The 20,955-nt window shown below is 44.0% G+C and overlaps 1 protein-coding gene across 7 annotated transcripts in view; it reads right to left on the bottom strand.

The window, feature by feature from the left end:
• The window catches only part of slc2a10 (solute carrier family 2 member 10), a 61,953-nt gene that overhangs the window by 17,888 nt on the left and 23,110 nt on the right, over positions 1–20,955 (bottom strand). For 6 of the 7 annotated variants that reach the window (XM_072242584.1, XM_072242549.1, XM_072242560.1 and 3 more), the window contains 4 exons: positions 15,242–16,648; positions 12,058–12,180; positions 7,273–7,408; positions 657–5,648 (listed from right to left, as the gene is read on the bottom strand). In XM_072242584.1, coding sequence (XP_072098685.1) covers positions 5,558–5,648; positions 7,273–7,408; positions 12,058–12,180; positions 15,242–16,648 — 1,757 coding nt within the window. In that variant the 3' untranslated portion in view covers positions 657–5,557. Of the gene's footprint in view, positions 1–656; positions 5,649–7,272; positions 7,409–12,057; positions 12,181–15,241; positions 16,649–20,955 lie in introns of those variants that run through there. The other variant, XM_072242577.1, reaches the window with a different exon arrangement.

Below are 20,955 nucleotides of genomic sequence, written 5' to 3'. Positions count from 1 at the left end.
CAGCAGAATGTTTGAGCCCTGTTTGTTCATTTCAATTCTTTCATATCTCCTTATGACTGAGAAAGAGGCCATTTGACCCACAATGTCTATGCTGGCCCACAAAGCAATCTGTTCACCATTTGTTTTCCTTGAAACTTAATCTCCTCACATCTCCCTCAGTTTACCTCCAAAATTCTACAACTTACCTGCACACACTAGGGGCAATTTATAGTAGTTGACCTACCAACTGGCATGACCTTCCCGACAGATATGGGAAGAAAGTAGAGCACCTGGAGGAAATCTACGTGGTGATGGAGAACATGCAGCCTCCACATAGACAGTATGTGGGGTCAGGACTGAAACCAGATCTCTGGATTTGTGAGGCAGCAGCCCGGAGTAGGCCCAAAGCCTCAGTATTCAGTTCATCATATTCATCGCAGACATGAAGCACTGCAGCTAGGGGCAGCCTCACGACCTTAGCATTGTGACACGAAGAGCCCCCAGTCTAACTGGGCCAACATTTAAATAAATTCAAATTCAAATAAATTCAAACAATCACAGTAAAATCCTTGTTCCTAAACAGAAATCATGAATATGTAATCCAAAAATCACAAAACCTAGCAATCACAGAAGCAAGGCTTATAAAATGATCTAATAAATTTAATGTAAAATCGTGCTGGGTACAAATCATTGCAACTAGTCACTGAATATAGTTTCAAGGCAGTAACATTTACCAGAATGCATTACTAATAGCAAAATAACCCTGCCCAAATCTAGTTTACATTTATTTGTTCAGCCATCAGTCACACACATAGAATTAACATGTAAGGGCCCAGATAAAAGCTATAACAACACAACTTTGTGTACTTTTACTCTTTCACATCAAGTACACCAGCATGGTTGTAAAACAACAAAAAAGGGCTAAAGTTCTTATCTCTTTCTTATCCTGTTCAATTACCACAGTTGCAGGATTCACTAAATATTACTTGTTAGCATTGTCCTTGTTTTTAGGAGCTAATTCCGGGAACTGGATACATCCCGTACACAGGCTACAGGAACAGGGTACCAAGGACTCACAACCGACACTGCTCACAGCAGGGGCTCTGAGGACGGCGGAGGCCCTGTGCTTCATAATGAGAAGAGAAACCAAACCAGTGACAATCAACTCTCGCTGCTTGTTCACACTTTGTTCATTATGAGCTTGGGAAAGGCCTGGAAGACATATAGACTGGGCAATGCTGCAGGTTAAGATCATTTAAAAAGATGGATAAAAATAATGTATCCAAATATATCTTCCAGCTATTACAACAGCAATAGCAGCAAAAACAATGGTCCCTGGTAGAAGAAATAAAGGTGTAGACTGTTTTCTAAATAGGGAGTAAATTCAAAATTCAGAGGTCCAAAGGGACTTGGGAATCCTAGTGCAGGATTTTCTAGAGATTAATTTGCAGGTCGAGACAGTAGTAAGGAAAGCAAATGCAATGTTAGCAATCATTTTGACAGTATTTGAATGTAAAAATAAGGATGTAATACTGAGGCTTTATAAAGAATTTCTAAGACCACATTTGGGGTATTGTGAGCAATTTTGGGCCCCGTATCAAAGAAAGAATGTGCTGACACTAGAGAGAGTCCAGGGGAGATTAATGAGAATTATCCTGGGAATGAAAGGGTTAATGTATGAGGAGCCTTTAGCTCTGGGTCTGTACTCGCTGGAGTTTAGAAGAATGGAGGGGGATTTCATTGAAACCTATCGAATATTGAAAGGTCTAAATACAGTAGAGGTGGAGAGATGTTTCCAATAGCATGAGAGTCTAGGATTGGAGGACACAGCCTCAGAATAGAAGGACATCCCTTTAGAGCAGAGATGAGGGGCGATTCCTTTAGCCAGTGGGTGGTGAATCTGTGGAAGTCATTGCCTCAAATATCTGTAGAGGCCAAGACATTGGGTATACCTAAAGCAGAAATGATAGTTTCTTGATTAGTCAAGGCATCAAAGAATACGGAGAGAAGGCAGGAGAATGGGGTTAAAAGGGAAAATATATCAGCCATGATTAAATGACGAAGCAAACTCGGTGGGCTGAATGAACTAATTCTGCTCTAATTATGGCCTTTTGGTCTTATATCTGAGTTACAGCAGATTAGATACTATCTTAAATCCTATATTAGGTCATACCTGCGCAAATATAAAAACATACTGTACAAGACTCCAGGAACTTCTGAAATAAGATTTATTGACTTCCTTTAAATGACCCCATCATTGAAGCTAAATGTGCTGCCCTAGCCGAGTATAAGCATTCACCAACTGAAAGGAACTTACAGATCCACAGGGCTGCTAGAAGTAAAGTTCAGCAGACTGTCAGGTGTTGTAACCCATGAGTACTGGATACAACTCGGTGACGACATCCAGACCGCAAAAATGACAGGCAGTATCAGTGGCATCAAAAAAGCCCTCAGCCCCTCTCAAAGCAAGATGGCTCCTCAAATCCAACAATGGGTCAGTAATCACAAACAGGGTCAAACAAATGGAGAGACAGCTAGAACATCACTCTGATCTCTACTCCAGAGTGAACACTGTCACCACCTCAGCCCTGGACACCATTGAGTGCCTGCTGACAATGAAAGAACTGAATGCCATGACAACCCTGGAGGAGCTGAGCAAGGCCATCGGCAGCTTGGCCTCAGGGAGGGCTCCAGGTAATGCTGGGATTTCTGATCAAACACTGTATCACTACCCTACTGCACCCGCTGCATGAAGTTTTCTGTCAGCGTTGTCAGAAAGAAACTGTACTACAGAATATGAGGGATATGAAGGTCATTACCCTCCACAAAAACAAAGATGAGAGAATGGACTGCAGGGGCACACCCCTCATGAGTGTTGTTGGCAAAGTCTTCTCCTGGGTCTTTTTAGTCCGCTCACAGTCACAGAGAGGCTTCCATGCTAGAAGGCCAACTGTGGACATGATTTTCACTCTCCACCAACTCCAAAAGTGCAGAGAACAGAAAAAGGCCCTTCTAGTTGTGCTTATTGATCTCACCAAGGTGTTTGACTTGGGCAGCAGAGGCAGACCCTTTCAGATCCTCTCTAAGGTAGGCTGCCATGCTCAGATCCTTCCACAACAACATGAAGGGGACTATGCAGTACAATGGCAGCTCTTCAGAGCCCCTTGACGTAAGGAGTGGTATTAAGCAAGGCTGTGTTCTCACCCCAGTGCTCTCAGAGACCTTCTTTGCCCTTCTCCTGAGGCACACATTTGGCAATGCATCAGAGGGGATCTACCTGCACACCAGATCAGATGGCAGCCTAAAACCTCACTGTCTAACAGCCAAAACAGAAGTGAGTGAGACTATGGTCAGAGACATGCTGTTTACTGATGATGGTGCAGTTGCAACCCACACTCCACAGCACTTCCAGACCTGTAAAGAATTTGGTCTGACTATCAACCTGAAAAAGACTAACATCTTTGGAGAAGGCATGGAGCCACTACCGATCATTACCACTGATAACTACAAACTGGGTGCTGTTCACCAGTTCACATACCTGGGCTCCATCGTCAGTGACAACTTCTCCTTAGCTGCAGAAGTCGACAAGCACATCAGGAAGTCAGCAACACTCTTACCCGCCTCGCTGCATGAGTCTAGGAGAACTCCAAACTCTCAGTCAAATCAAAGGTGGCAGTGTAGAATGGTTGTGTGACCAGTTCACTGCTGTGCGGCAGCGGGACTGGACAACATACACTAAGCAGGAGAGAAGGCTCAACGCCTTCCATTTAAGGTGCCTTCATTGCACCTTGGGCATCTGCTGGAAAGACAGAGCACCCAGTGCTGAGGTTCCCTCTCACGTCGGCTTCCCTAACGTGTACCCGCTGCTCAGGTAGCGTGGGCTGCACTTGCTGGACCATGTCAACCACACGCAAGGCGGCTGCAACCCCAAAGACGTCCTCTGCAGTGAGCTGGCTTCAGGCAAGGGGACCGCTGGCCGCCCACAGATGCGCTACAAGGGTGTCTACAAGTGGGAAACGAAGGCGCTGGACATCAACATTGAGCCCTGGGGGATCTTGCAGCTGACCGCACCAGATGGAGGAGCATCTTAAAACAACACTTTAAGTCAGGCGAGCAAAAAAATACCTGAAAGCGGCAGAAGACAAAAAAAAAGAACACTGTATCTCCAGCAGATCTGAGACCACTTAGAGATGCGACCTTTGCGACAGAGACTGCCACTCTTGCATCGGTCTCGTCAGCCACAGACAGCGCTGCACCTACAACGTAGATAGCTAGGATACGTCTAAGGTTGACCTCAACCAATGGAAGCCAACAGGAGCTTTGATGTCCTACTTGTCATGGGGCCCTATTGCAATAATAGAAAACAAAAACGAAATAATGCTAAACTGGTGCAAAAGATTCTTCAGTAAAGAATTGCTCACCCTCAAGAGATCAGCTCCTTCTGGCCATCCTGTTAGAAACACTTACCATTCCCTTTGTTACTTTCAGAATGAATCAAAGCAGAATCCAGCCCTGTGACAATGAACCACATGTCTAAAGGGGGGAAAAATCTGCAAAGGCCAAGATGTAGGAATGGTTGGAGTAAAGACTCTCAAGGGTCCACAGATTTTTCTTTCCCCAGGACTGAGCTGTTCTCTTCCACAAAGAACTGAATCCTAACTCCTGAAACAAGTGCAGTTGGGATTAGATCAGAACGAATTTGAAACAGGCAGTAAACCCAATCAAACATGCCCACTTGAGGTTTAAAAATGGAAGTGAAATGACAGATAGGCAGCCAATGCATGCACGGGAAGCTGGCAGAAACTGTAATGAGGAAAACTGCCTTCTTTTGACTCTCATTCCACAATGACCACAAGTAGCTGAGTTTTCCAGTTCTATGGAAACCTGGCAGCCAAAAGGAGGAAAGAGTGACTGAATTCATGAGGTAAGTGTCATTATAACATTTTTAGAGGGCAGAAGGAACAAAGCAGTTACTTCATACTCTAAATCTTACCCAGTAAACAGATAGTCCCCTTGAAATGTCGTCATCCATCACAGAACACTCTTTTTCCCCACTCCAACCAAACGCAGTGCTATCCCTCTCAAACACCATCAGATTCTAAGGGCACTATCACAGACCCTAGATCTAACTCCCCACCCACACAGTCACACTCTTGACCACCACCAGACCTCTGACCTTCTTCTGCTCCCACTTGACCACCACTAGATACCACAGCCATCAGCAATGTTACTGCCTCAGTCCCAAACCTGCAGTGGAATCCCTCCCACTGCCACAACCCTACCTTCTAGACCTCCCACTCCCCTGTAATGAAGCTGCTCGCCAGGACTCCTTCATTATGAAGCAAGCTTCTCACCTGAAGGGCCTCCGAGCTGTCAATCATGCCACCAGTGGACAATCAGGAATCCCAGCTGGTTAGGTTTCCTGAGTTTACAACAGCCCCCACCCATCAGAGTTGCTCTGCACATTACAACAAACACCCTCCATCCAAACTCCAGCTCTATCAGTCCATCCCAAAGAGTTCATTGAGCTCGTGTTACCACATTTGAGTCTGTGAACAAATATTGTGCGCTCTGTAGTCTAAACGACCAAACTGCCAGCTCGATGATATTGGCCTGCTGATGTTCCTCTTCTGCCAGAACTCAGATTGCAGCACCTCAGGTCTGAGAATCTGGAAAGCAAAATAAAAAAGTTTTGCAATAAAATGCTGCTTATAGTGGCAGTTATTATTCTTGACTCAATCCTCTCCTACGTAACATGGAACGCTGGGTTAAACGAGCAAAAAAGCCGCAGAGGGTTGTACACTCAGCCAGCTCTATCGCGGGCACAAGCCTCCTCACTACTGAGGACATCTTCCGAACATGGTGCCTCATCATCGTCCAGGACATACCTTCTTCTCACTACCTCAAACAGGGAGGAGATACAGGAGCTTTGGGATGCAACACTCAACATTTTAGGAACAACTTCTTCCTATCCACCATGAGATTTCTGAAAGGTCCATGAACCCATGAACTGGAATTTCTGAAAGGTCCACTCACTGTCTGACTCTCTTTGTGCACTCACTGCTAACTTATTTCTGTATAGTTCTTATTGTCACTAATGGTAACTTATCAAGTATTGCATAGTACTGCTGCTGCAAGGTAACAAATATCATGGCCTATCCCAGTGATAATAAGTTTGATTCTCATTCTGATTCTTAAATCTCTGAACACCAATAATCCCAACCACCCAACACTTTGTGACCAACTTTAGTTTTCTTTTCCTCTTTGATACCTCAATTCAGATTGGAGCTAGACTGAATAGGAACTCACTCAGTGGGCTTATTCATTGTGTTTGAAACATTATTATTCTCACCTATACTTAATCACATTCCCACCTTAAACGTGAACCTGATTCCTACACTATGTGACTCACTAGGTAGTATCCAGAAGGAAAAACCCTACATCTCTCTGACCCGGAGCCTTGAGGTTAAATGCAATAGCGTTCAACAGAACTGGCTTATGCAGCATGGTCCAGCGATCGTAACCAGAGTCCCCTGTTCTATGCTGATTAGTTGGACCTTTGGCATTGCCTCCAGTCAATAGGTCACTGATGGACTTCATGCGTTTAACGTTTCTCAGGAGCTTGAACAGTGAGCTCCAGTGAGGGTTATGAGTTTCTCCAATAAGCCTCCGACCTGATGGCACAAACATTGATGTCTCCCCCTTCCTTCTTCTTCAATTCCCCACTCTAGCCTCTCATCTCTTCTCCCCATCCTGGTACCCCTCCTCCTTCCCTTTCTCCCATGGTCCACTCTCCTGTCCTATCAACTCTTCTTTGCTAGCCCTTTGCCTTTTCCACCTATCACCTACCAGCTTCTTATTTCATTCCCCATCCCCCACCCACCTTCATCGGGAATAGAAGGGAAGGGGGAGAAGCCAGGATAAGACAATGAGGGGAAGGGAAGGAGTACAAGTTGGCAAGCGATAGGTGAAGCCAGGTGATGGTGATGAAGGGTCCCAACCCGAAACAACAACTGCTCATTCCTCTCCATTGATGCTGCCTGACCTGCTGAATTCCTCCAGCATTTTGTGTGTGTTATTAAACATGGGGATAAAATCACACTGCCCCCTACATCAAGTCAGAAGGGAGTGTTCTATAATGTGAGGCTATACAGTGCACAATGCAAGAGATAGATTCATACCAGTGAGCGGGTATTCAATGGTAGTGCCTCTGGATGTGACCAGTATAAGTTAATTAGCTAAAGGCACACTCACAACAGCAGTAATACACATTTCTGTGTATAATAGATTCACCTTCTAGCAGAGAACAGCCTGTCAATTTCTTCCAGTGATTGTCCCTTTGTCTCAGGAAGGCAAATGCTTATAAAAGCAACAGAAGCGAATCCCACCAATCCATAGAATAGGAATGTTCCAGAAAGTCCAATGGTATCTGAAACAGAAGAAGAGTTTGGTATAAGTGAAGTACTGGTCTTATTAGGTTACAACAGCAGCAAGTTCTTCGTCAGCTGTAAAACACTACACAATCATGAAAGGAGCTTAGTTAACAGAGAGGAACTTAGCAAGTCAGGCAGCACCTATACAGCGGAATAAACAGTCGACTTTCCAGGGTTGATGAAGGCTCTTGGCCTGAAACGTCAACCGATTATTCCTCTCCATAGATACTGCTTGGGTGGTGGGGTGGATATACATCTTTACCAAAGGAGGTATAAGACCATAAGACATAGGAGCAGAATTAGGCCATTCAGCCCATCAAGTCTGTTCCACCATTTCGTCATGGCTGATCCTGGATCCCATTCAACCCCATACGCCTGCCCTCTCACCATATCTCTTGATGTCCCGACCAATCAGGAATCTATCAACTTCCGCTTTAAATATACCCACGGACTTGGCCTCAACTACAGTTTGTGGCAGAGCATTCCACAGATTCACCACTCTTTGGCTAAAAAATTCCTCCTTACTTCTGATCTGAAAGGTCACCCCTCAATTTTGAGGCTGTGCCCTCTAGTTCTGGATATCTCCACCATAGGAAACATCCTCTCCAAATCCACCTTATCTAGTCCTTTGAACATTCGGTAGGTTTCAATGAGAACCCCACGCATTCTTTTAAATTCCAGTGAATACAGGAAGCTGCCAAATGCTCCTCATATGTTAATCCCTTCATTCCCAGAATCATGCTCTTGAACCTCAGTCAGTCAGTCAGTGGGTGCTGTCCCGAATCCAGGGCTGGCGGCTATGCAACTCCATCTTCTTCAATCTTGCGACAGCACCGAGTACAGCCTCTCCTCCAGTTTGTTCTCGCTGGCCACTTTGGCACCGCCCGCTGCCCCCGCCGAACTCGAGCCGGAGGCCGTGTCGGCCTCCAGCCGTGGCCGCTTCTTCCAGCTCAGCCCTTCCTTAGGCGGAGGCCTTGGAGAAGTCCAAGCACACGGTGCAGCACCCAAGTTCATCATGTCTCTTCTAACTAGGTGCATAGCATATGATTCGTAGATACGTGGTGAGGCTTTAATCTCTCCCACGGAAGATGACCATTGGCTCACAAGGAGCTCATCCGCCCTTTGTCAGGTCTTGTTGTTTTCAGTCCTGCTGGGTGTCCTCACACCCTCCTCACCAGACTAAGTCCGGTGGGGGGGCTGGCCAAGTCGCCGACCATTCGCCCCCGGCCCCTGGCCAAGCGCCGGGCGCCTGTTCCCCACCGAGTCTCTCCGAGCGTCCGGCGCCCAACCGAAAACCATGGTGGAGCAGCCGGCAACCGAACCTACTCTAGTACAAAGGGGCACAAAACTGTTGACAATACTCTAAGTGCAGCCTGACCAGTATCTTATCTCTTTGTTTTTATATTCTATTCCCCTTAAAATAAATGTCAACTTTGTATTTGCCTTCTTTACCACAGACTCAGTCTGTGAATTAACCTTCTGAGAGTCATGCATGAGGACTCCTAGGTCCCTCTGCACCTCTGATGTTTGAATTTTCTCCTCATTTAGATAATAGTCTGCACTATTGTTCCTTTTACCATCATGCATTATCATACATTTGCCAACACTGAATTCCATCTGCTACTGTTTTGCCTAGACTTCCAATTCGTTTAACTCCTGCTGCAAACACGTTGCTGTATACTACCTACCCCTCCACCTATCTGTGTATCATCCACAAACTTTGCTGCAAAGCCATCAATTCCATTAACTAGATCATTGAAAAATAATGTGAATAGTAGCTGTCCCAATACTGAGGAACAGCACTAGTTACTGGCAGCTAACCAGAAAAGACCCCTTTTATTCCCACTTGCTGCTTCCTGGCTGTCAGCCATTCCTCTATCCATGCCAATATATTTCCTGTAACTTCGTAAGATTTTATCTTGTCCTACAGCCTCATGTCAGGGACCTGATCAAATCCCTTCTGAAAATCTGAGTAAATGACATCCACTGCCTCTCCTTTGTCCACCCTGCTTGATACCCTTCAAAGAATTCCTACAGATATGTCAGGCAAGATTTCCCTTTACAGAAACCATGCTGACTTTGATTTATTTTATCATTAGTCTCCAAATACCCCGGAACCTCATCCTTAATAACAGACTCCAACACTTTCCCAACCACTGAGATTAGGTTAACTGGCCTATAATTTCCTCTCTTTTGTCTTCCTCCCATCTTAAAGTGACATTTGCAAGTTTCCAGCCCTCCTGGGCCATGCCAGAATCAAGTGATTCTTGAAAGATCATGACCAATGCATCCATTATCTCTTCAGCAACCTCTCTCAGGACTCTGGGATGTACTCCATCTTGTTCAAGTGACTTATCCACCTTAAGACCTTTCAGTCTGCCTAGCACTTTTCCTTTGTAACAGCAATGGCATTCACTCCTGCTGCCTGACATTCATGGACCTCTGGCAAAGAGCTAGTGTCTTCCACAGTAAAGAACGAAGTAAAGTACTTAAGTTCATCTGCGACTTCTTTGACCCCCATTACTACCTCACCAACATCATTTTCCAGAGGTCCAATATCAACTCTCATCTCCCTTTTATTCTTTATATAACTGAAAAAACATTTATTATCAGCTAGTTTGCCCTCATAGTTCATCTTTTCCCTTCTTATAGCTTTTTAGTTGCCTTTTGTTGGATATTAAAGGCTTCCCAATATTCCAGCTTCCCACTCACCTTTGCTATATGATATGGCCTTTCCTTGGCTTTTATGCAGTCCTTAACTTCCCTTGTCAGCCACAGTTGCCTCGCCCTGCCATTTGAGAACAACTTCTTCTGTGGAACGTATCTATCCTGTACCTTGTGAGCTATTCTCAGAAACTTCAGCCACCTCTGCTCTGCCATCATCCCTACCAGTATCCTCCTCCTATCCACCTGGGCAAGCTCCTCTTTCCAGCCTCTGTAATTTCCTTTATCTGACTTCTCCCTCTCAAATTGCAGTATGAATTCAATCACATTATGATCACTGCCTCCTAAGGATTCCTTCATATTAAGCTCCCTAATAAGATCTTGGTTATTACACAACACACAATCTAAGATAGCCTTTCCCCAAGTAGGCTTGAGCAAAAGCTGCTCTAAAAAGCCATCTCATAGGCATTTAACAAATTCCCTCTCTTGCGATCCAACACCAACTTGGTTTCCCCAAACCCCTTGCATTTTGAAGTCCCCCATTATAATTGTGACATTACCCTTATTACATGCTTTTTCCAGCTCTCTTTGCAATCTCAACCCCACATCTTGGCCTATTTGGAGGCCTATATATGAGTCCCATAATGGTAAGGCGCTCCTTCCCTCTGCTGGCCTGCAAGTAACCCGTGGGCAAGGTACAGCACCTGCTTAGCCCGATCAGGGTCACATGGGAGCAGGTCGTATGAGCAGTTGGTGCATATCACAAGCCAGGCAGACCATCTCTGAACAGTATTGATCATGGCTGGGGTCATCTGTCTTGTAAAGACACTGCCCAGAAGACAATGGCAAACCTCTTCTGAAGAACAATGAGAACCATGGGACCATGATCGCCTACGTTATACAACACAGCACATAACGATGATGATGTTAGATACTGCCAGATATCATTTGTCCTCCAATTCCTCCAGTGTGTGTTGCTCTGGATTTCCAGCATCTACAGAATCTCTTGTGTTAATGCAAGTTGTGCTGGTATTGCTGAGGCAGAATATAAGAGACAGTGATTTAACGTGTCATTTTGATCAAAGCAATGAATGAGTGATATTACACAGGGTAAGACAATGCACAAGGGTACTGGATTTGCTGGGTCATCACATAGGGAGCAATCACACACAACAGCCAAACTTTTACTTTGTATTGTTTAAAGAATCAATGGACTGCCTGGGTTGCAAGTTATGCCAACCTCTTGCACTTTGTTGGTGCCAGTAACATCATACAATGTCTCCAAATGCATAGGGGAGACAGTGGCAGGCACTGGCCAGAGACTATAGGATTTTCAGGAAAGTGAGTGAAGATCAATAGCACTGCAAAGTGACTCTTAAAAAACCTCCAAGAAGGCAGAGGTAAGAAGCATGTGCCACTTTTGAAGATACACATCCTTTAATTAAATTTTTATTTTAATTTAGAGATATAGCACGGTAACAGGCCTTCTGGCCCAATGAGTCCAAGCTGACCAATTTGTACCCATGTGACCAATTATCCTACTTATCCATGTGTCTTTGAAATGTGAGAAGAAACTGGAGCACCTGGAGGAACCCCACACGGTCACAGAGAGGACAGACAGTGGCGGGAATTGAACCTGGGTCGCTGGTGCTGTAATAGTGTTATACTAGCTACCACGCTGCCCTCTTAATACATACAGGTTAATATGCCTAATAATTACTGGGAGGTGATCCATGCCCTCACTCTCCCCACCCACCACGGCCTTCGTGGAGCCCTTGGTTTATATCTTCACCAGGGTTAAGAACTAGCGTCAACTGAATAGGACACGTCCATCCAGCGTTACCACCTTGAAGTATGGTTCTGAACCAAGTACTAATTCTTACTGGTTTGCTAAACAGTTGCTGAGATTCATCAATCCATTTTGTGTAAATAATTTTGAGGCATTTTGAAAGAGTAAGACCCAATCTTAAAAACCACTCACCAATAACATCCAGGAATGTCACCGTGATAATTAGGTTAGCTGCCCAGTTGAAGCTACTGGAGAATGCAAATGCTCGGCCTCTTATTCCAGTGGGGAATATCTCACTCAGAACCAACCAAGTCACTGAAAAATTAGACCATTTTGTGTTAAGACTTTGGCATTGTTGCTACTAGACGACAATGGATCAGCAGAGCCAATCCTGGACCACTTATTCAGTTATTTTGTGGATTGAAATGTCATTGGAATGGACAAAGCTAAGCATTTATATTGTTGAAATACTTCACTTTGTACTTTTGTTATGGCTTTGGAGTTGCAATTTGCCAGAGATTGTACTGTTCACCAAATGGAACTCAAATAGTCCATCTACAGTATGTTCCAATCCCTTATTTCAGCTTCCCCTTTGCCATCTGCACCATTACCTGACAATGAACAGAACAGCATTGACTTTTATAAAATGCACTTGCCACTTTTTGTTTCAACTTACACCACCAGCACACATAGAATTTGTTATTCAAAAAACACTTCAGATTTCAGACCTAGGCATGTTCCCTAACTGGATCCATGGACCACAGATGGAGAATTGCTGGCCTACTTTTCCAAAATTCAAGGTTTCCTTAGAGAAACTTCCTCCTATATAGGGATCTGGGCTCATGAACTGAGAAGATAAAATTGGTAATCATGACTATGCACCCACCAGAGGGACACAATACTCAAAGTGAGTTTTTAATATCTTAGTGAGTTGCGGAGGAGATTTACAAAGATTTTGCCAGTTTAACCATAAGGAAACATTGGATAAGGTGCACTGGCTATGCTAAATGAAACTGAGGGGAGTCTCCACTGAGGTGTACAGCATGCCAAGAAAGAGGTGATAGGAGTTAAAAAGCAGGAGAGATATACTTAAAGTAATTAGCTGAAGGGTTAGAGGCATGCTGAGGAAATACTTTTTCATCCAAAGGCTGGTATGGGTCCATCATGAGCATTGGCCTCCTCAGCATCGAGGGCACCTTCAAAGACGACGCCACAAAAAGGGGCATCAACCATTAAGAACTCCCAGCACCCAGTGCATGCCTTCTTCTCATTGCTACCATCAGAGAGGATGTACAGGAGCCTGAAGACACACACTCAGTGTTTCAGGAACAGCTTCTTCCCCTCTGTTATCAGATTTCTGAATGGACATTGAACCCATGAATACTAACTCACTATTTTTGCTGTCTTTTTGCACTATATAGTTAATTCACTTTTTATATTTTTTATTGTAATTTATAGTTTTATTTTATATACTGTATTGTACTGTTGCTGCAAAACAACAAATTCCACAACATACAGTATGTCATACTGATTCTGATTCTGAATTCTGTTCCTGAATGGGTGATAGAGGCAGAAAATGTCATCACACTTAAACAGTCTGTTTGAAATGGTGTGAGTTATTAGGCTACTGATATAGTGTTAGAAAGTGATATTGGTATGGGTAGTTTCAATTTACCCAACACAGACTCAATGAGTCCAATTCCTCCTTCTATCTTGTAAACTTTCTATGATTATTTATTTATTGAGATTCAATGCGAAATAGGCCCTTCCAGCCCTTTCAGCCGTGCTGCCCAGAAACCCTGGATATAACCCTAACCTAATCAGGGGACAACTTACAATGATTAATTAACCTACTAGCCGGTACACCTTTGGACTGTGGGAGGAAACCACAGCACCCAGAGGAAACCCACTCGGTCACGGGGAGAACGTACAAACTCCTTACAGACAGTGGCAGGAATTGAACCTGGGTTGCTGGTACTGTAAAGTGTTGTGCTATCCACATGAATGGCTGCCAGCCTCTATGTGACTCCAGTTCTACAGCATGAGCTTCACTCCTAAATACACTGAAATTACACAAGTCATTCCAAAAAAAATGTTAAATGACAATAAATGCTGCTTACACCTGAGAATGCATAAATAAAGTTCCTAGGATCCTCATTCTCAATTTAATCCTATGAATAACCAGCCCATGGTCATCATCATGAGCTTGAGTTTATCATCAACTAACAGTCCTGTTGTACATTTTCCACTTTAGGGACCCTGTTATCCACATCTGCACATCAGTCAGCCGTTTTGCCCTCTGTTACCAATCAAGGTAAAGCTTGCCAAATAGCATCCACCATAGTTTCACTACCAGTCTCTGGGATGACCTGTGTGAAAGGACTGACTAACGTTGACCAGTGCTATTTAGAAATTAAATATTGAGAGATGATTTGTATTGAAACATACAATTCTAAAGGAAATTTGCAGGAGCGAAGTGAAAGACTCATACCTTTGGCTGGAAGGTATAAAACTAAAGCCCTCCCCACCAATGAGGACATCTACAAGGAGTGCAGTCATAGGAAAGCAACATCTATCATTAAGGACTCCTGTTATCCAGGCCATGTTCTCTTCCCACTGTTGCCGTCAGAATGAAGGTACAGGAGCCTCAGGACCCACACCACCAGGTTCAGGAAAAGTTATTACCCCTCAACCATCAGGCTCTTGAAGCAGAGTAGATAACTTCACTCACCCCAACACTAAACTGATTCCACAACTTTTGTACTCACTTTCAAAGACTCTACAAGTCATGTTCTTGATTTTATTTTTTATTATTATTTGTTTTTTTTGTATTTGCACAATTTGTTGCCTTTTGCATATGGGTTGTTTGTCCATCTTTGTTTGTGTGTAGTTTGTCATTGATTCTATTGTGTCTCTTTGTATCTAATATGAATGCCCACAAAAAAAGTTCCTCAGGGTAGTGTATGGTGATGCACAGTATATGTATTTTGATAGTAAATTTACTTTGAACTTTGGCCTCAAGCTAAAGGGCCAGCCACACAAGACTGAGATGTGGAGAAATTTCTTAGTGTTGAGAGTTGCAAATCTTTGAAGCTATCTTTTTCAGAAGGTAGTTGTTACTTAGCCATTGTATATACTCAGAGGTGAAACACCAGGTCTTTGGAAACTGAGAGAATGAAGAGATACGGGGATTGAGTAAGAGCGTGTTTGAAGTACGTCAAAGAATGCATGCCACATGGTCTGTTCCAGCTCCTGGTTCTAACCTTCTTATCTCTAATGTGTGTCATAGGTATTCCCTCCCTGCTTTGTAAACTAAACACAGCAACTTATCAACATTGGCTGAACACTATAAAATATCAGGAAGAACCATACTTACTTGGACCAAATCCAATTGAATAAGCACTGACAAAGCCCATCATGCTAAGCAGTGTAATCCAGTTTAAAACCAAATGTCTGGAGGTTTCAAAAGATTTTCTGGGAATTTTCATGTCATGATTCTGAGTTTGCCTGGAACGGAGACCTATATCCAAAGTGCTTGGGGTGCTTATTAAGTCCATTGCATGCTCGCTGACCAGAGTGCTATGCTTCTTCACATCCAGAGTTAAACGTTGTCTGTCCTGGACAGATAAGGATGAATTACGACCCATGTTCAGTAACCTCTCATTGGTGAATGTTGGATTTGATTTCCAAATAATTGGACCGGAGAGAGCTGCACTGGAGTTCACGAGGTAGAGTGACTCGTTGGGCTGAGGTTTGGTTCTGCAGGTGTTATGCAGTTCCATTGTAATAGTCTGGCTGGTGAATGCAATCACGGTGACTGAAATAGACATTACCAAGCAACCGCCAATGAGCAGCGTTCGCCTTCCAACTTTGTCCGCACACACCATGGCTACCAATGTTGTAATAACCTTGACAATTCCCAGTCCTACTGAGGCCAGGATGGCTGAATTATTTTGGTGAAATCCCACTGATTTAAAAATTGTTGAAGCATAGTACAGCACATTGGGCTGTCCTGTCAGCTGCTGAGCGAGCACCAGACCCAGTGCCACCAGCAGTCGTGCCCTCATGTTGTCCCTGGCCCGAAACAAGTCGAGGAATTTGTACTGCCGCTGGGGCGCTTGCATTGAGCTAACATCCTCTGACTCCGCACTGTTGGGCTCCCCGTTCTGGAACTGCAACAGAATTTTCTGGGAATCATCAGCTTGGCTTTTTTCCTTCTGCAAGCTCGAGGGAAGGAAGAGAATGCAGATTCCCTGCAGAACTGCCGGGCCAATGGCCAATCCAAACATGTACTTCCATCCGTTTTGTACGTCCGACCAAAGATAATTCAGTACGTAGGCACTCAAGATGCCAACAGTTATCCCCACCTCATAGAGTGACACCAACATCCCTCGTTGATGTGGCCAGACCATCTCTGAAACAAATATGCAGCAGGCAGTGGAGGAAATGGATAAGGCAAATCCAATGGCTACCCGGCCACTCACGAGCAGTGAGAACGAGGAGGACAGTAACAGGATGATGCTTCCGACACACACCAACCCCACGCTCAGAATGATCGAGTTTTTCCGTCCATAGTGATCAATAACTACCCCTCCAACCAATGAGGCAAAGAAAGCTCCAAACAGAAGGGCACTGACCAGGACTTCCTGCTGCAAGCAAGTAAGGCTGAACAGCTCCTGGAGCTGCAGTAGTGCGCCAGAGATGATTCCCAATTCGTACCCAAAAATCAGTCCACCAAGGAAGGCCACCATTGATGACAGCAACAGGATAAGCCGAAATTGGTCTGAAATGTTAAACAAATATTTACAGTATGTTCAAACTCGTATCTAAAATAATGAACAGTTAGTCACTGAAAAATAATGTAGCTATACCTTGAACTGCATTACAACGGTCCACAAGAACATGCAAAGGACCTTAATGTACCACTGCTAGTCTAGTGCCAGAGTTACTGTATAACAGACGTACATATCGGTGACTTCAAAAGAAAGCAAAACCGCTTAGAGGCTAAGCATAGGTGGGGAATGACACTGTATGACGCACTTTCTATCAAGTAACCAAGTTCTAATGTCAGAGAAAGTACATTTGATCCTTTATCAATAAACCAGCAAAGGTGAACTATCTTGTAACGATAAAACTAATGAAACTAAGATGAGCAATAGAACAAAATAAGCAGTCTAAGTCAAGTGTTCTTAAATGATAAATGATAAACGATAAATGACAAATCGCTCTACGGAGGACACAATATCCACCACACTGCACACAGTTCTCTCTCACTTGGACAACAAAGACACTTATGCCAGAATCCTGTACATTGACTTCAGTTCAGCATTCAATACCATCATCCCGCAGAGACTAGTGGAGAAACTGTCGCTGCATGGTCTTAACACTGCCATGTGTCGCTGGATTCTGGATTTCTTGACAGAGAGACCACAGTCAGCCCGTGTTGGCAGGAACATCTCTGATTCCATCACACTGAGCAGTGGATCTCCACAAGGCTGTGTGCTTAGCCCATTGCTGTTTATACTGCTAACACATGACTGTGCAGCCAGATTCAAGGAGAACCTAATCATTAAATTTGCTGATGATACCACAGTGGTGGGGCTCATCAGCAAAAATGATGAAACAATGTACAGGGAGGAGGTCAAACACCTAGAGAGCTGGTGCAGGGATAACAACTTGATGCTTAATGTCACCAAAACCAAGGAGATGATTGTCGATTTCAGACGTCTCAGCCTGAGCACACACCCCTCAGCATCAGCGGCTCCACAGTGGAGAGAGTGGAAAACATCAAGTTCCTTGGGGTGCAGATCTCGAACAATCTCACCTGGTCCAGGAGCACCACTGGGATTGTGAAACGGGCCCAGCAGAGATTGCACTTTCTGAGGAAGCTTAAACAAGCATCACTCCCAACTAACATCTTAACTACATTCTACAGAGGCGTGGTTGAGAGTGTGCTGACCTTTTGCATCACAACCTGGTACTCCAGCTGCAGTGCTGTCGACAAAAAAGCCTTGCAGAGGGTGGTTAGGGGAGCAGAGAAGGTTACTGGGGTCTCCCTACCTTCTGTCCAAGACCTCTTTCAGAGTCGATGCCTCCAGAAGACACGGTACATCATTAACGACCCCTCACACCCTCTCCATGAACTGTTTGTTCTTCTGCCATCAGGCAAACATTACAGGAGCATCAAAACTAAAACCACAAGGCTACTAAACAGCTTCCTCCCACAGGCAGTCAGACTGCTAAATAGCTGCTCTACCTGACTCCACTTTTGGACACTTTTAACTCGCACTGGACACTTATAACTTGATTTTAACTGACATGTGGCTATCGTGTTTTACTATTTATTGTTATGTTTATTATTTAGTGTTGCGTTTGTTATGTTATGATTGCACTGCTCCTGGGAAACGCTGTCTCATTCTGCCCTGCAGAGCTGTTGTACAGTTAGAATGACAATAAAGTTTTTTGAATCTTTTGAATCTTAAAAGTGAAGTGGTCAACAAAAAATATCATTCCGGCTGCCTCTAACTCTAACCGGACTAGAAAACTGAACAAAAGGATTTAGCATGAATAGGTAACTATACTCTTCACCTCTACCACACCTCAACCCACATGGCAAATTACCCAAAGTAAACACACGGCATGAAATACAATAGATACATGGCTCCTACAAAGAGTTTGACTCAAATCACTGACGTTCAGTGATTATTCATAATCTCATGAGTGTGAGACAGTGGTTGACAGGTAAAGTGCTTGTTAATCATGTGGCAGTAATCAGAATGTAGTACTGTGCACTGCCATACAATTTTCAATAAGATTGTGTTGGATTAGGGGGTAGAATTGTTATTTTTCTTGTATTTCCCATGTAGTTTAACATTCCTATCCTTGCTTATATTTTCATATCACCAATATACATATCATGGTTCAGTAATTTTTTTTCAGTAGATGTAGTATAGCTGCTTTTGTATTTTTCTAGAAGCTTCTTAGTTTTCCAGCAGCAGATACCACGCTATTTGAATCTGGCTACCTTATAATTCCTGCCCATTACACCTTTGGCATTTAGGACAGCAATGAACGTCCTCCTTCTCTGTCTGTCCACACTGTCACACACAAATAAAGAAGGACTCTTCATTGCTGTTTCTGTAACAATGTTTTTTTTTTACCATTTAGGGTTGTTAGCCCTGAGCAGAACCCCCAAACCTGGAGGACTGGTGGACCAGTCTTAGCCTGACCTCTACCCTTTGACCTGTTTGGCATGGGTGACCCTACCAAGAGCCAAAGCACAATGCCCTGACCCCAGCCATCATAGCTCTCTGGATCATTGAGGCATGTAAGCCTCCAAACCCTATGACAAGGCTGTGGTCCTTTTGGAGGGACTACCTTATAGGTTTATTGCTATCACTGGAATGTTGTTATCTTTTTAGTCGAAGCTACTTTTTTAATAAGTCAACTACAGCTTCTGCGTTGTCTGCTCTTTTTTCTCTGTTCGTGTAACACTTAACCTTGTTGCATGATTGTATTATTATGCCACAATCTTGACTTCAAAACATCTGGATTCTTAGATGAGGAGCCCAAAACTGTTCACAATACTCAAGGCGAGGCCTCACCAGTGCCTTATAAAGCCTCAGCTTCACATCCTTGCTCTTATATTCCAGACCTCTGGAAATAACTGCTAACATTGCATTTGCCTTCCTCACCACCGACCCTACCTGCAAATTAATCTTTAGGGTATTCTGCACAAGGACTCCCAAGTCCCTTTGCATCTCAGATTTCTGGATTTTCTCCCCGTTTAGAAAACAGTCTGCACATTTATTTCTTCTACCAAAGTACATGACCATGCATTTTCCAACATTGTATTTCCTGTGTCATTTTCTTGCCCATTCTCCTAAACTGTCTAAGTCAGTCTGCAGCCTATCTGTTTCCTCAACATTACCTACCCCTCCACCAATCTTCGTATCATCTGCAAATTTGGCAATAAAGCCATCTATCCCATCATCTAAATCACTGATATACAGCATAAGAAGCAGTATCAACACCGACCCCTGCAAAACACCACTAGTCACTGGCAGCCAACCAGAAAAGGATCATTTTATTCCTACTTGCTGCCTCCTACCTAACAGCCAATGCTTTAACCATGCCAGTAACTTTCCTGTAATACCATAAGCTCTTAACTTGGTAAGCAGCCTCATGTGTGGCACCTTGTCAAAGGCCTTCTGAAAGTCCAAATACACAACATCCACTGCATCCCCTTTATCTATCCTACTTGTAATCTCCTCAAAGAATTCCAACAGGTTTGTCAGACAAGATTTTCCCTTAAAACTATGCTGACTTTGTCTTATCTTGTCCTGTGTCACCAAGTACTCCATAATCTCATCCTTAACAATTGACTCCAACATCTTTTCAACCTCTGAGGTCAGGCTAACTGGTCTATCATTCCCTTTCTGCTGACCTCCTCCTTTCTTAAAGAGTAGAGTGACATTTGCAATTTTCCAGTCCTCTGGCACCATGCCAGAGTCCAATGATTTTTGAAAGATCATTACTAATGCCTCCACAATCTCTACTGCTACCTTTTTCAGAACCCTAGGGTGCAATTCCTCTGGTCCAAGTGCTTTTTGAGCACCCTCTCCCTTGTAATAGTAACTGCACTCACTTCTCTTCCCTCACACCCTTCACATCTGGAACACTGCTTGTGTCTTCCACAGCGAAGAATGATGCAAAATACTCATTCAGTTCATCTGCCATCTCCCTGTTCCCTATTATTAGTGACTATCGCCCTGTAGCGCTGACACCCATAGCCATGAAGTTCTTAGAGAGACTTGTGTTCTCACACATTAAGGCTACAATCCCACCTGATCTGGGCAAACACCAGTTTGCCTACCGGGCAAACCACTCCACAGAGGATGCAATCACAACAGCCCTCCATATTGCTCCGACTCACTGAGAGGAACCGAATCTGCATTTAACACAGTCATCCCCCATACACTGAACACTCTTGGCCTCAGTTCCTCCCTGTGCTCATGGGTCATGGACTTTCTCACAGACCGACCACAGCAAGTCAGAATTGGTAAGCACACCTCCGCCACCCTCATCTTA

This window comes from Mobula birostris, chromosome 2 (assembly GCF_030028105.1).
Source record: "Mobula birostris isolate sMobBir1 chromosome 2, sMobBir1.hap1, whole genome shotgun sequence".
Classification (NCBI taxonomy): Eukaryota; Metazoa; Chordata; class Chondrichthyes; order Myliobatiformes; family Myliobatidae; genus Mobula; species Mobula birostris.
Note: the sequence above shows the minus strand (reverse complement) of the source record. Positions and strands in the feature narration are given on the sequence as shown.